Source organism: Anoplolepis gracilipes, chromosome 2 (assembly GCF_047496725.1).
Source record: "Anoplolepis gracilipes chromosome 2, ASM4749672v1, whole genome shotgun sequence".
In the NCBI taxonomy this organism is placed as follows: Eukaryota; Metazoa; Arthropoda; class Insecta; order Hymenoptera; family Formicidae; genus Anoplolepis; species Anoplolepis gracilipes.
The window spans coordinates 19,413,630-19,430,151 of record NC_132971.1 but is presented as its reverse complement, the minus strand read 5'-3'; the positions used below and the strand labels follow the sequence as shown (position 1 = coordinate 19,430,151).

The following is a 16,522-nucleotide window of genomic DNA, read 5'->3' as shown; positions in this document are numbered from 1 at the left end:
GGTGTTGCTAACCGTACTAAATTGAAAGCGTAACGGCATTCTCGCAAGCAATAAATTTCAACTTCTTTATTCACGGTACTTCGGTAACAGGTTACACTCCGTCACGTGTTACCTGAAGCTGAAAGTCGCACACCTCCCGTTTCGTCCCAAGAAGACCAGATCTTGTTTCTTTACTTTTTGTTTCACCAAAGAGGCATATAATATCTTGCGATCCAATTAACGCGATGCCAAACAGTAAAGAAATTAAAGCGACGCTTTTATTAATTTTTCATTCTTTCACTCACACACCCAACGTAGCATATTATTTTATTTTAAAGAATTCATTATTTTCTCATAGAGTGGAACCGACAAATCGTACAAATATATTATCGAGTATTTTATAAATGCCATTGACTATGTAATCGATTAAATATTTCAATGCCATTTCTTTTTTTCTGTCAAAACATATGTAATTAAAAATATCTGACAACTACAATTTTTTACAACAAGTACGAAGCAACTTTCCTCTCAACTTGCAAAAGTAAGAAAATATAAATTGATCACCCTGAAAATCCCGTTATATCATCGTCATTCAACATAATGAAATCACATTTTCATATATCTTTTTATCTGCGCAAAATCAGATTATAAATCACTTTAGCATTCTTCCTGAAATATATATGAGTAATAAACGCGTTCTTGACATATTAAATCGCTGACGATGAACTGCGTATTTGATCACGCATTTTTCAATCTTTTCTTTTCCTCTTTTCATACTCTTTTTGTTAAGTGCAGGCTCCTTTTATTGAAAGACAAGCGTATCCGCTGCGAGCTGACGATATGGTGCGGAATACGAGGTGCTCTCGAATTTCATCCTCGAGGAATCGGAGGCAATTGGAATATCCATCGTGCATTTGCATAATTCGAGATCGACGACGGATACGAGAGAACGCCCACGTAGAGAAGCCGCGTCGAATCGCGATCGTCTTACCGGGTCCTGTCTCGCAACCCTTTTTCTCGTGTCTACCAGAACATGCTTGATTACCGTACGTCGTTATTACTGACGATGCGCGAGAGTGAGAGTACGAGAGAAGAGACGGAAGAGACGGGAGGAGGCACCGGGGCTCGTTTTGCAAATTCGCGGTTGATTGAAAAGCTCGTGCGGCATAAAAACCGCGAGAGATAATCGCGACGAGAGAAAAAGGAAGGAGAAAAAAAAATCAGATGATTACTCTCTTATGGTACAGCATGGGCATAGGATACACTGTCCGTTAACGGGGCTTGATTTTTTTCGGGCCTGTTGGTGGTCGACGAGGAACAAATTCATACGAGAACGCGGTCCTCGTGTATCTCCCTTCTCTCTTATTGGTTCACGTCGTCTCATCACGTGCAGGTTATTAACTTAATCTCGGCGATTATACAGTTACATGAGAGAGTTATCATTTAATATTTTATGGTCGATGCAGCTCATGTTTACTCATCGTTTCTATATTATAACGTCGATGCGAATTACATGCTGTATATCGAAAATAAGAAAAGTATTAGTATAAGGTTTGTGTAAACATAATAAGAGTAAAAAAATTAAATTAGAGCTGGAATATATACGATGATCCAATTAATAGATAACTTTTGTATTTTTTATATCAGATTGCAGTGACTTGCAATATTATTATTATAATAACCATGATTGGGGAAGAGGAGTTTAGCATAGTTGAAAATAATTTTAATGCAAAAGAAGTTACTTTTATGTAAAGAAGCACCTCTGTTTCATTATTTGAAGAACTCGTTACATTCTCAATACGCAAATTTTTTATTAATATGGAAAATAAAATATATATAAATTCTAATTATATATATCACGTTAAAAAAACATGTCATAATCTTGGCGAATATATTTGAATTGCTATCTGCCTGTGGTAGCTGGCACGTGTGTGAACACAATGTACGTACAGTGGATCTAAAACGATACAGCTTTCATAAACAAGATACTACGCGGTACGCGGTACAAAAAACGCAGTTTAATCTACTGCAAATACCGGTCGGTTCACTTAAATCAAGCCAATGTCAAGAAGAGAGAACGGACCCCTTTGTCGGTTCTAATCTGTACAAACAGTCGTATATCTAGCAGTCTTCAACCAAACTTTCGGTTTATCCGAATTTATACTCAGTAGCAGCTTCTGGAAAATGTGAAACGTCATTTGTTAGATATATTAGATATATTTTTTCTCTTTATGCATTTTTTCTTACTTACAATTCATACGACACGTTTTCATTTGTATTTATACTGTTGATAGAATTCAGTATTTGTTTTAATTTTTAAAACAAAGTTTGTTTGGATATATAATTATAATACATTACGTAATAATTCACAATTATTATTAGAAAATTATTTCGTTATCAAAATAACTGAAAAATTTCACTCGCTGAAAATAGTCAGGAATAAAAAAGTATTCTTAATACTTTATTTCAATATATTTCTATATAGAAGAAAAACGTTTCCCTCTTTGAGAATATCTCATTTTTTAGATAGTCTTTGCAATGGCATATTATTAAAGAAACACGATTTCGCGCTTCGCGAGCAGCGGCTTTTAGTAGAAATGAGGGTAGTGCACTTTCGAACGGCGCGCTTTTACTCGCACGTACACGAGGAGAAGGTCTCCCGTCCATATCCGCCCAAAAGAACTCCGGATGCATTATCACGCGGTTTTCGCTTTAAACGAGACTTTCTTTACGCCGATCGTGCGCGGCGCAGCCTCCAATTAACGTGGCCGCTCAAAAGACCCGGTGCAGCGTTGAAAATGGATTAAAGCCCACGCCGTTTGCTACCGCCTTTTACAACGTTTGCGTATGTACAATACAATGCGTTGCCAGAATCGCGTTGACAGTTCCCTACAGTTTTGTATATCGAGGCACAACAATTTTTGAACCCTGCGATAAAGGAAGAGGATGGGCTTTGTACTCCGTTCTACGTGTATATACCTGACCATAGTACCTGATAAAACAATGTTTCAACGAGACATTCGATATCGCGGAATTCGTGCGAGAGATATAAAGCTTGGGTTACTCGGAATACTTTCGGAATGTAGCGCGATATGTATCATCACAGAATAGCGCGAGCGGGCTTTCGACGATGGGATATGTATCGGTTTGGTTTTTCGCTCGGCAAAAGAGAGAATCGATCGGTTTGAACCAATCTGACCCCCGCGAGAGGAGACGTAAAGGGTTGAAAGTAGGAGAAGAGCCGCGGTATATATACGCGAAGGAAGAGGAAGGAGAAGGGGCGGGAGAGGAACGCGAGTCTGAAAATAAGAAGATGTAGATAAAAGCGCTGGGGCTGCACGTTGGCCTAACAAGACTCAGGACTCAGGGGCTATTATCATAATTGTGGGCTGCAGGCAGCGGCTGTGCCCACAAACCAGAATGCCCCTTGTCTCATCCACCTTCGTCCTTGTCTCTTTCTTCTTCTTCTCCTCTTTCTCCTTCTTATTCTCTTCCCTTCGTCCCCTCCGTCACTCATTTCTTCTTCTCTTTTCGCGACTTTTTACTTAAACTCTCTCTCGTTCTCTCGCACGTCTTTTACCCATCTTTTACACGTTGGAGACAAATGGAGCGACCATCGTATACGTATATTCAGTCTCTCTCTTCCATATTTCCGTCTAAATATTGAGAAAACAATGAATAATCCACGCAACACACACAGTGACACTGCTTAAGGATCTATGATATGAAACAGATTCTGTCTTTTATTTGTAACCTTATTGTTATACACATTAATGTTATAATTGGAACAAATGTAGATTTTCTAAAGATACAAATAATATTGTTAAATAGGTTAAATTATACCTAGAGCGATATTTTAAAATGATGCGAGCAACTTGTAGTGATAATAAGAAATGTGAGTAATTATAATTATATGTTATATACTCACTATTCAAGTAAAATTACAGACGAATGAGATGCCTTCCGTGTTTGTTATTAAATTCACTGTGTATGTCAGCTGTGTATGACATGGGTCCTTCGACACGGACCACCCTGAATCAGGTGAAATGCAAACAACCATGTTTCTCTTGTTCTTCAAAAAGAGACCACGTGGAACACTCTGTGTGTGTCTGTGAACTCTCTTTTACTCTCCGATATTTGTAAGAAAAATAAAATATTCAAAATCGATTTAAAGAGAGAGAAAAAAATATATACAAACACTCTCTTTTACTCTCTGAAATTTGTAAAGAAATATAAGATATTTAAAAAACCGATGTCAAGAGAGAGAAAAAAAGAAAATACTATATATATATATATATATATATGCTGTATAATATACTTAAAAAAGTTTTTTTTTATTACATATTATGTTAACAATTAAATAAAATACAATAACAAAAGGTAGCTTACAGCAATTCTTGTTGCTGAGAATATTTCTCAATATATCATTTATGTAACTGTTTATAAAAGTATTATAAAATATAAATTTAATTTGTCATTGCAAAATAAAATTTAATTAGTTTTAATCGCTGCAATTCTATAGGAATATTTCCTCTTACGTGTTTTTATACATCATTTAATTATTATATGTATGAATTTATAATATATATACAAGAATTATATGCCGAGTACTTTGTTGTGTTATATCAAAATGTTAAAGGCTTGTTAACGATTGTATCTTGAGATTTTAAATTCATGTCCCATTTCTAATATGTATCTTTTTATCTGTATTTTATTAGGTATATTAATTTTAATTCTAAAGCAATTTTTCTTACTATTAATTCTCTCAAAATATATTATATATTATATATTTATATAATATACATACCTGTTCTTTCTCTTTTTAAGAAATAAAATTAGAATCAAGTTTGAGGCTAAATTTCTTAATGAGAACTTAGAATGTTACAAAATATATTATACAATTTTCTTAAATATAACTCAAGAAACTTCGTTGAGAGTACAATTATAAATGCAATCATACAACGAAATACTCGGTCTCGAATCCTCGCGTCTCGGGGATTCTCCGTCTCCTTTTCCAGAAAGAAACGAGAAGTCAAAAGCAAACAGCAGGTGCACGATAGAATATCTGTTTTCCTGTAAATTATGCGAAATAAGCAAATATACTTCATCCTCAAAATTGTTGCACGGTGTGTCGAAAGAGCATTTTTTTTCCCATTTGTTTTCCGTGCACTCTTTCAGCGAGAGATGCCAGGGGCGTGTATGTTTGTTTAGCCTCGGTGTACCCTGTTATTAGGGACCGCTGCCCGTGCCCCTCGAAAACCGTAGGGCCCACGCCGAGATTTGGCCGCCGCTCGTGAGCCCGATCATGTATCCCCTTCCGCTCTTTGCATCCTCATCGCCCTTCTTCCCACCCCCTCTGCCCGTCCTCCTTGTTTCATTTCGTGCGTAAAAGGAGTTCTCGAGAGGAAAAGAACGACGAGATAAATTCGGAAGGGGATTCCACGGCTCCTAGCGGGCGTTCTTTGCCTCTATCTAGATCTTGATTTAGATTCTACGGCGTTTTAATTTATTACACAAGCGAGATGGCGACGATTATACGGAAAGACTATTCGGCTGGAAAAAATACGCCAATATTTAGCTCATGTAAGTAAAAACGCAGAAAATATGGTCTAATAAAATAAAAGAATAAAAAAACAAAAATATTAAAGAAAGCATGCAGAAATTTAAACATATTTTTGACTTATTAAAAGAAAGCGGAAGATTTATTTCATTATTTTATTTATTTTAGCTTTCGTACGATATAGCGCAAGGTTTTCTATCTGTTTGAAGAAGCTTTTTTTATTATTCTAATTGTTTTATTTAAATATATACACAGTTTGTAACATATATATTCGTATATCTGTCTCTTTCTATTCATATAAATATACTTTTAAAATAAATTTATATACCGTACATATGTTAACTTGTGTATTTAAATAAAACTCTCATATTCATATACATATATAACAATATTGAAAGAAAGAAGGGGAGAGAGAGAGAGAGAGACAGAAAAATATACGCTCGTATATTACGTATGTCCTATTAATATTATGTTTCTGTCAGAATTTATACGATACGCACACTTGGGAAAAAAATTCATACGTTTTGTCATTTTTACAGTATGATTCGTGGGATCGCGCGACTCCTCTTTTTCTCGATGCACAATGCATCCCTGATGGCATATCCTGCAAGTCTGCAATTGAATACTGTCTGTTTGTACGAATGGCACGTGACAATACCCAAAGGCTCGGCCTCGCACGCGACCACACCCCATATGTCACCGTTATTTGTTTAATTTAAGGGTATTGTTGCGCGCGGTGTTTTCGTCGGTCCATAGCTCGATTTATTTCAACCACAATCATTTCCCTCATTTTTAACGTGAGAGATGTGCCCGAAGTTGAGTATATGGGGTATAATCTCACGTTGTTAGATCCAATTTCAATTCACAAGATAAATTTATCTGACCCGACGTGATGTCTCCCTCCTCTCTCTCTCTCTCTCTCTCTCTCTCTTTTGCTCTCTTTTCCTTTCTCTCTATTATGATTGATTATTGCTCCGAAACTTTTACTGCCCTATTAATGAAACTTTTCACGTAGCCATTTATTAACATCCTGTGCGATAAATAAAATAACATTGTCACGCATGTATTATGTATGTAATATTATGAAGCGGATGCTCACTCGCGTAAATTATCGTTACGCGGATAAACTTAATGACCGATTAAATATTTCTCGTGTCGTTTTTGCATAATTAAATTTTCATAACTGGTTTGAGAAAATTTTTTTACCAACCAATTGTGTCGGCTACGAAAGCAACCGCGCTTCGCACGACTTGGATATGTCTGCGCGATCTTGCAACAGAAACTGGTACCTGCTGCTGAAACTTTTCATTCGGTAACGACGAAACAGATTTCAAGATCTACCGACGAGATACTGTTAAAGATGGTCAACCATGGATAAATTTTCGTCACGATCATGTGGGCTCGATAAATACGGAAATTATTGGAAAAAAATGTCATTATCAACTATTTTAATTGCTTCTAAAATAACAAATATTTTAATTACATTTTAATATATTAAAATACTATTATATTATTGATAATGGAAAGTACATTTACATATAGTATTGTAAAAAATAAAATAATGACAACATATTATATCATAAAAAGATAAAAATTTGATAAAAAAAATATTTTACGAATGATTTGTATTCATGCATTGTATTTATGTATTGTTATATGTTAGTTATACATAGATAGATATTTAACGTGACTATTGCAGCATAAAATTCAAACAGCTTTCGAAAAAATTAAAACGGACATTTGTAAACTATAAAATGTCGTTTTACATATTATTTTAAATATTATACACGTTTCTAAATCAATCACGTAACATCAATTCAATTTTCAATATATTAAAAATTAAAATAAAATAACCATTTAATTGGAAGCTATTATATCGTACACTAATATAGTTGTTTGTGATAATACATATTTACTGTCTGAGGAGTTGTAAGCCTATTGCCTGTTGTAAGCAGCTATCAGAAATAGGAAGTATTTTTATTTCAAAATTTGAAACATTCTTTTAGGCGATAGGCATTAATATATCTGTTATATGTTTTATAGCAAATAAATCTAGCAACAACTTTATTTAAAAATTATTTTAATATATTTAAAAATATATTTCTATTTTCCCACAAGATATTTTTTTAATAAGCATGCGTATCAATTCTTACATAGGACGTTCTGTATCGCATCTTTTGCTTTTTGAACACCTAGACGAAATTGGCTGAATTCTGGACGCATCTTCATTCCGCGATAATAATACATCAAACTCATTTCGAAATCACCCAGATGATAGAGAGCTTCCGCCTTGCAATATATAGCTTTGGCAATATTAGAATCTTCAGGATTTAATCGTAGTGCTGCTTCAGCGTCATCCAGCGCCCTTTGTGGATTACCTAGTAAAAGATGACATTTGCTTCGCGCTATTAAAGCGTTCTTGTCGCCGGGATTCAAACCCAATGCCTGTCAAAATAATTCTTACATTATTCTAACATCCTTTGCAATTATTACTATAATTTTGATAAAATGGTTGCAAAGAAAAATTTATTATTATATCAAATAATTATTAATATTTATTAAATCATATTTATTATTTATTATTTGTTGAGTCAATTTTATTTCATAATGTATCAATTGTTATAATCGATTTAATACTATATCTGTCTATGAGAGATCATATTTATTCGCACGCATACGCAGTGTACGCACGTGAGTGCGTGCAATTAAATATATATAAATGAAAGACATAAATATCAGTTTCTCATTTTACTCTCTGTTATTAATATTCTATAATTAATTGACAATATCGGATGACGAAGCGAACAAATGAACCTTATTAATGCAGCTGATAGCGGTATTGAAATCGCCGAAGCGCATTTCGCGTAGACCAAGCGTCAGCAATGCTCCGGGCTTGGTCTCCTCTGGGATTTGTAGAATTCTACTACGAAGTTGACATTGCTTCATCTTCAGAGACTGCTTTATGTCCGTTGTTCCCATGTTTACGGCAGCGGCGCGATCTTTATCAGTGTACATCTCTTCCTGTCGACGACCCTCGCTGTCATACTGACGTTTTCTTTTCGACTTTTGAATTCTCATCTCTGACTCGACGGTAGTGTCTGATTTCTCTTTTACCGTTTTATCGTTATTCTTCTTTTTTCTACTGTCATTGCGAAAATTGTCCTTACGACTGTCGCTGTCATTTGCCTTTGTCGGATATTTGCTCGAATGCGCTTCCTTGATTGGCTCCTCGAATTCTTCGACATCCTGTTTCGAGTCGGAATCAATTTCCACGCGTACGTAACTTTGTAATAAATCGTGATGATGCAACGTGGGATTCAGGATGTCCATGACGTGATGTTCAATCGTGCTCGCTACATCCTTGGCGACGTCTCGTGATATATCGTCGTTCATTTTTAAACGCTCGTTGGGTTTTTATTCAAGTGTCAATTAGAATATTATATTGCAATCAGTCTAATTTAGAGATATATTCATTTTTTCTCCTTTCCGTATATTTCTTTTCACATAACTGCGGAAAACAAAAACAAACGTCTCGCGTATAGAAACAATAGCTAAATTATCTACGTGCTAACTAAAATACGTGTGATTATTGACACCTCGAAATAGGAAGCTCGTTTCCTTAGAAACGGGTAACAACACTGGGTAACAATACCTATAGATCTTTATTAACTGAACTTGCGCTTTTTTATTTTTCCTCTCTTTCTATTTAACTTCTAAGTAACATCTATTTTTAGTGTATACTAGTGCAAGAAATTCAGCAAAAACCTTTTATGTATGATGAACAAAAGATGAAAAGATATATGCATAAAGATGACAAGATATGCTCTTTCATATTTCATTGATATTCTTAAAGATGAAAATAGAGGATATAATCGTAAAAGATATCTTTCTTTTAAATCTCAAATGTTGCAAGCATCTGTTCTACATAGTAAATATTTTTTGTCTGAGACAAAATTCTGTGCAAGAGTATCTAGAAAATTTATGCAAGTTTTTAAATGTTTTAAGATAAATAGTGCTTTCCCCTCTTTTAAATTGAAGGGATTTATTAGATTTGATGATATGCACATTTATCGTGATATATTTATTGTGATAAGATAATATCTAGCTGCATTTATCAGATCATGAAATACATATACATATATATAAATGTTATTTATTATAATAACAAAAATTATTAAATTATATTTAAAAAATCGAAATGTTATATTTCGTTGGAGACACATGTATAATTTAAAGAATTTGTTATACCTTATTGCAATAGTTTTGTTTTTTTATTTTGATGTACTATATTATAAAAAAATTATTTAAAAAGTATTAAATATGTAAAACTATTAAATAATCATACTATATTATTACTAAATGTAAAAACACAATAATTAATGAAAATATATAACATACATAATTTTACATTTCTTGTTTATGTATTATGATTTTTACTACTTTCTTTTTCCTTTGCTGAAATATTAAAATATATTAAAATATGTTTACTATAATCACTTTTTTCTAATATTGCACAAAATTAATATAAATTTATATTATATATTAATATAATATTTATGTAATATTTATATTATTAATATAATATTCATACAATATGTATAATGTGTTAATTTATTTTAATAACTAGCTTTTATTTTAGATTTTATATTTATTTTTCATAACAAGCTTATTTTTGTTCCGATATTTGTATAGTTGACTAAGAATTAGCAGAGAGTTAATTGGATAGTTTATAAATATATATTTGTGCGAAACTTATTTTATTGTACAAAAATATGACTTTAATGTAAAGCTCATTTTTTACATGAACAATTGCTTCATTTACTAACAATAAGAGTGTGTTTCGTACAATAAGGAAGTTTCGCTTTATTAAAAAATACACATATGTTTCCAATCGTATCGCCTAGTGTCTTAAAAGTCTCATAACTTGCAAGCATAATTTTTCCGTCCGTACTTTTTGCGCTATCTTCCTTTTTACAATGTATATTAAGAAATAATCGATAGAGATAAGTAAGAAAGGAACGATAAAAAGGATAATTGTCCTCATTCTTTATCATTACCATAACTGCTACTATACATCTCTTCCATTATTAACGGCTATTATAATACGGCTATTATAATAGTTTGCATGTATTTTATCAATTCATTGCTATTGCCCTTGCCCAATTATTCGTGTTATTTGATCCGGAAAAAAACTCACGCAATCTGCATATTGACATTCTTTGTACTGGCTTTCCATAACATTCTGTAAAAACGATAAATCAGCGACAAAGATTAGTATTCATTATTAAAATGAAACAATCCACGAGTCGCGGATAAAACCATTGGAAAATAAAAGCATGAAATTTTACATAATATTTTGTGACCTACAAATAATGTAGCTATGTCATGTCTCGACCGCATTATTTGTATACGTGACAGCTTTTTCAATAGGTTTAGAAAATTACATCTATTGGTATAGACTTTTATTTTAAGATCCAAGTTTTAGCCAATGGAAGTCCAGGCGATGTTGACGCTCTCAATTTTATTGCAAACAGATATCGCACAAGAATGATCCGTCAGACGAGAACATGTGACGTCTCGGTTTCCGCCTCGGTCCATAGTTATATCCTTAAGTTTATTGCTCTAATCCTTCGTAAGTTGTTTTTTGTCGGAAAGGATATTTTCTTAGAGTTTCTAAATTTTCTAGCAGCTCTTAAAGTTGAGCGTTTATATTGATCCGCTTTGTTTCGAACAGATGATTTCAATCTCCAACATTCGCTTATTTTCGTGGTCTTTGCTATCTTCTTGTATGGCAGATATTCGTGTTTAATTTTTGTAAAACAAAAGGATCGTTAGGTCCACTGCACGTGACAGAATAAAACACTTATTGCCATCCATTTGTTCATTCTTGAACACATGGTTTCAGTCTTTGACAACAGCATTCTCACGGCTAGTGTCACCGTCTCATTTGCTAGATATTCGTTGATAATTTACGAAAAAATTAATATAATTCTCTTGCTCGATTACTAACGTACTCAATATTATAAACTAGAAATTAATTCTGATTTTACCTCAATAAAATCTGTAAACCTTTTATTCAGCTAATCCTAATAAAAAAAAATTAAAAAAAAAATAAAATTATTATATAAAAAATACAATTAAATTAAAAAAAAGATATCGTAAACCAACATCCTCTTTTTAGAGATAAAAATCGTTATTTAATCGAAAAAGCTTCGTCAAATATACAAATAATACGGTTGAAGCATAGTCATATTATCCGTAGATCACGGAATATTTCATGCTTTTACTATAAAAGAACATTTTTCTTTTATGTTATTACTCTTATAAAATATAATATATTTATTTGATATATACATTATATTATATGATACAAAAAATATATCTTTCTAGACTATAGATATTTTACTCTAAACTCGTTAAAGTTAGATTCTACAATATAACTTTTAGTTTTGTACTTCAAAAGACTGACGTCCAGAGAGAAAAATAATATAAGAAAAAGGTAATACACACACATAAATAAATAAACTGTGATGTAAAAAAATTATATACAAATATTTTTATATAACAAATTATTATTTTTATTAAATTATTTTTATTTATATTGTTATTTGTTATATATTTTATTTATATTTATTTGTATTTCATATATATTTTATTTATTTGTATTTATATTAAATTGATATTCTAACATTTTACAGGTTCATTCATACATATATATCAACGTAATAATTTTCTCGAGTAACTGTATTTCTGTGTTGTTATCATCTATAAGTACTTATTACTTTGATCGTATATTTTCTGAGAGAGCATTAATGTACAGCGGATTTTTCAAACTATGCGAGTAACCATAAGTCTTTAACAATATCTCGTTGGTATCTACAGCCAAGCACACTGCCGATGGGCTCGCTAACATTTTATCAGAGGTTGGCAACATGATCAATCGTCGGTGACTAAGTTTACAGTAAGACATCAGTAACTCAAATGAAATTATTGTCCAGCTATTCTAGTATGTAAAACTGCTACATATTTTCACACACAGCACTCCAAAATTGTTATATAATTATAAAATATATTGCCACAATATATATAACTGCAATATTTAATGTCAGAGAACAGGTTATTTTTTTTTCGCAAAATTCCTTCTTTTTTTGTACTAATTATGTCTTATATGCGCCTATATATAAAATAGATTAAAAAATAATGAGTGAAAAAATATGAATATATGTATAAACACGAAATTACATAAGAGATTATTGAATCTGATAGATAATATTTTTTCTTCATTCAAAAATGCTGCAAATATTTTAAAAGTTAAGACAATTGTCGTTCAGTCTTAGTGTTATGATATATTTTCAATAAATAAATAAATATATATAACACATTAATTTGTGATTAACAAAAGAATAACGTAAAAAAACAAATAAAAATATAACTAATAATAAATATAACAAATGTAAATATAACTATAAACATAAAGATACAAATGTACATATATTGTATGTACACATGCGTTTGTATCTATAACACTTTAATCGCGAGGTTATTACTCAAATGCTTCAGTATCATATTAAGAAATATAAGTTTATATAAAATACAAGCAGAAAAAAATTTATAAAAATTATTAATCAATTTTTACTTTATAATAGAATCTATATATTTTTAGAGATAGATTTTTGTATAAAGCAAGTACTCGTATAAATTATATATAAATATTCCTACTTCAAAATACTTATATTTTATTTTTTATTTAATAATTATAATATATATCACACAAACAAATGGACAAATTAAAACTCATATCTCGCGTTCAAAGTGTTGTCAATACAATTACATATAACCATACTCCCATTTTATATTTATAACAACACTATATATCTATATGTGCCCAATTAATTTATAATAAAATTTCTTGAACTTTGTTATAAAAAGAAACTATAAGTTTAGTTTTTCACACATATTGCGTTAAAAATCACAGATATAGAAAACAATTTTAAGTATAAAGCATTATAACTAGGCAGTATGGGCACTTCGAGTGCAGCATAGACGTCTATATCAATTATATTAATTCAAGAGCACTGGCAAATACTGCGTAATAAAATGCCTGCATTATCATAATAAAAGTCTGCATTCATACGTTGGCTATAGATATTTCGTAATTCAGAGTCGTCGCAAAAAAGAACTTCATTTTTTATACCGAACATCTTTCTGTAGAAATACATGAAGTGTTTTTAATATGAAGCCGGGCAATTTTTTTGATCTGTGCGAACAAAGTACGCTCTGCTGATGTTGTTTTTATCGATAACTTGGTATGCTTTCTCTAAAACTGCGATTGGCGGCTTTGGTTCTCGCGTTAAAATCCAAACGTTTCGTACGCTGCAATGAGAATACATTATAATTTCAAACTAATTAATTTAATCTATAATCTTTGGGGATATTTCTTTAGGATATTTGAAATACATACGTACAGTTTACTTAAAAATTAAGCTTTACTCCTATTTAGACACGAGAATATAAAATTGATATAAATTTGATAATAAAAATAAGGGGAAAGAGCTCTTATCGCACATCCAATTCTGCCAATTAAATTTAAAAATTCTAGCTTATACTTTCTCTTCAACATATTATTTTCGTTCACTCTCTTTTTGCAAATAAACTTACTTGAACACTCCGAGATTTGTGCAACTCCATACTACAGCGTATGACTCGTAGTCTGTGTTTAAAACCCAATAAGGCGCATCGAACGGTAGTGGTAAGGATGGAAAAGTGACGGTCAATTTAGAATCATCGGATCTGCCAATTAACCTTCCAATGCCCTCGATACTTGTTGCAACTCCAGTTCTAAGCAAGGGGACAGAACTTTACTCCAAGTGGAAAATTGCTAGCGACCATTCGTTGACCATTCCATTCTGTATCGCTTTCTGTCTCTTCCTTTATCTCTCTTTCTCTTTCTTGTTATTAAAGACTAAAATTACTCTGCAAATGTAGGTATACGTTATGTGTCATACTTACAATGATGAAATTTGCTTATTAACGATCTTCACCGTGCCATTCTCGTTCAGACTGTAATTAGCTATCACACACTTTCCACTAAATTCGAACCACGCAAAGTATCTCTCGACTTCGTACCATTTTCCCAGATACTGAAAAAAGAGATATTCTTATATTTCAACTTGAATACAAATTTAATTTATTAAAGTATGTATGTACATGAATTTTCTTCTTTTTTGTAAAGAATAGTTGAAAATTTTGAAAAAGAGTTTGTCGGACAGAATAATAATTATGATTTTATCCGCTCTATATTATAAAACCTTTATTTATGCATAATAACTTTAGTATCAATTTAAGAAATTATTAAATCGGGATATATCATACATTATATGCATTATTACATTTAGAACGTTTATTTATTAATTGTCTCGATATACTCACTTTATCAAGTTCAAAACGTTGCGCTGCCTCCAAGTTTGGACACGCACCCAAGAATGGCACCTGGGCCATCGCTACGTTTGCGATGATAACGATTACAAATATCCGCAACATTTTTTTCTTTGAAAAAAAACATACATTATAGTAAAATTTTTATTAAAAATATACATGTGTATAACGTAAAATTATTTTTATAAATAGCAATCGATTTCATCGAAATATATCATTGCAAACAAATTAATACACAATCAATTCAGATTAAAAGTCGCCATCAAATTAATCATAAGTTTCTTAATGACATTCGAAGAGATTAGAATCTTCGATCCGTTGCATTACAGGAATATTAGATTTTATCTATATTTTCTAGAATGCAAGATGCTGTAAATCTAATTTTAAACAAAATGTTTTATCTCGTTGAAATAATATATTACATTTATATACATCGAGAATTGTGTCACTGTAATTGCAGAAAATTTTTTTCATATTTTTAATATTCGGATAATCCCTATTAAAACGACATAGTTCAGATGACATTACATTTTTTGTTTACAAGTTGCTTTATGTCGATTTTGGCAAACACTTCAAAAATATTTTTTTGTATTCTTTTCACATTTTTCAAGTACACTAACAGTTTACATAACTCTGTTAACAGAAAACTAAAGAGAAAACAAGTGCGCACACGTTTATATCGTGTTACGTATACAGCGACATGTTTTTATGTTAATGACGTAAGTAACATTACAATGTAATTACTTCCTTGATATACTTGTGACGTTTATAAATTAATTATTTTGTTAGTTTTTATCATCAGTTTTCATATTATGTAATCCCTTGTGTTAATTTGATTTATATAGGTATATCCAATCACTGAAATATACACTGACACATAAAATCGAAATAATAAATCATTTCAAGTACCGTTTTTGTTTCTTTTATTGGATTAACGATTTGAAAGACTAATGATGTCCACGTGTTTCTTAGAACGCGATAATGTTAAATGTGAATCAATTGGCCACACAAAAATTTTATAAAACGTAGATGATTTAACCGACCTACGATTTCTTATTTCTTCATCTATTATATTTATTTGGCGAAAGCAGTTACGTATGCAAGTAATTCTACTACCAATGTATTTGCGAGAAATTCAATTAGTAGACAAAAGGAAGCAGGAGAATTGGAAGCTGAGCGGGAAGGGAAGAGTGGAAGGAGGGAGAGAGTATTGACAATCACTACGATCTAAATGAGATACTCACCCGATGACCTTGATCGTATCCAGGAAAGAGATACACGTCGAATGTCAATATGCGAAATCGATGTCGATACTCCTCGCGCGACGAACTGTTCCCAGGTGACTGCGCTTCTTGCTCTTCGGTTCGTGCTTGCGAAGACGGACCCGTGAAGGTTGACTGAATGCGTTTGGTAGAGTTCTGTCAGTTAGTGGGTCAATAACGGTACGCTTGGGGTTCAAGAAACCCGTCTCGAATTTGCAATTGACCAATAGATGAGCACCGATTTCAAAGACACGTGGATTATTTCACGATCGGGTGCGATGGACCG

At 32.0% G+C, this 16,522-nt stretch overlaps 2 protein-coding genes across 4 annotated transcripts; both read right to left on the bottom strand.

The window, feature by feature from the left end:
• Positions 1–7,654: 7,654 nt before the first annotated feature.
• Positions 7,655–9,098, bottom strand: LOC140662900 (uncharacterized). Its single transcript, XM_072886600.1, has 2 exons — positions 8,354–9,098; positions 7,655–7,984 (listed from the first exon to the last, which is right to left on the bottom strand). The coding sequence occupies exons 1-2, from the start codon at positions 8,930–8,932 to the stop codon at positions 7,682–7,684; spliced, it is 882 nt and encodes a 293-aa protein (XP_072742701.1). The 5' UTR covers positions 8,933–9,098; the 3' UTR covers positions 7,655–7,681.
• Positions 9,099–13,211: 4,113 nt separating this feature from the next.
• LOC140662743 (apolipoprotein D-like) lies at positions 13,212–16,369 on the bottom strand. Of its 3 annotated transcripts, none has more exons than XM_072886348.1 (5): positions 15,397–15,606; positions 14,969–15,085; positions 14,549–14,679; positions 14,198–14,377; positions 13,212–13,912 (listed from the first exon to the last, which is right to left on the bottom strand). In XM_072886348.1, the coding sequence occupies exons 1-5, from the start codon at positions 15,406–15,408 to the stop codon at positions 13,768–13,770; spliced, it is 585 nt and encodes a 194-aa protein (XP_072742449.1). In that variant the 5' UTR covers positions 15,409–15,606; the 3' UTR covers positions 13,212–13,767. The 3 variants fall into 3 exon arrangements, with proteins under 3 accessions (XP_072742449.1, XP_072742451.1, XP_072742450.1); XM_072886350.1 differs by lacking the exon at positions 15,397–15,606 and adding an exon at positions 16,219–16,369 and having other exon boundaries at positions 13,215–13,912; XM_072886349.1 differs by having other exon boundaries at positions 13,216–13,912; positions 15,503–15,654.
• Between the last annotated feature and the right edge of the window lie 153 nt (positions 16,370–16,522).

What these genes read in the sequence shown, in the direction of transcription:
- LOC140662900 (XM_072886600.1), bottom strand. Translation starts at nt 8,932, where the DNA reads ATGAACGACGATATATCACGAGACGTCGCCAAGGATGTAGCGAGCACG. An exon ending in CTATCAGCTGCATTAATAAG is followed by an intron (nt 7,985 to 8,353) that starts GTTCATTTGTTC and finishes TTATTTTGACAG; the next exon opens with GCATTGGGTTTGAATCCCGG.
- LOC140662743 (XM_072886348.1), bottom strand. An exon ending in AATAAGCAAATTTCATCATT is followed by an intron (nt 14,378 to 14,548) that starts GTAAGTATGACA and finishes CCCCTTGCTTAG; the next exon opens with AACTGGAGTTGCAACAAGTA. An exon ending in ACAAATCTCGGAGTGTTCAA is followed by an intron (nt 13,913 to 14,197) that starts GTAAGTTTATTT and finishes TTCTCATTGCAG; the next exon opens with CGTACGAAACGTTTGGATTT.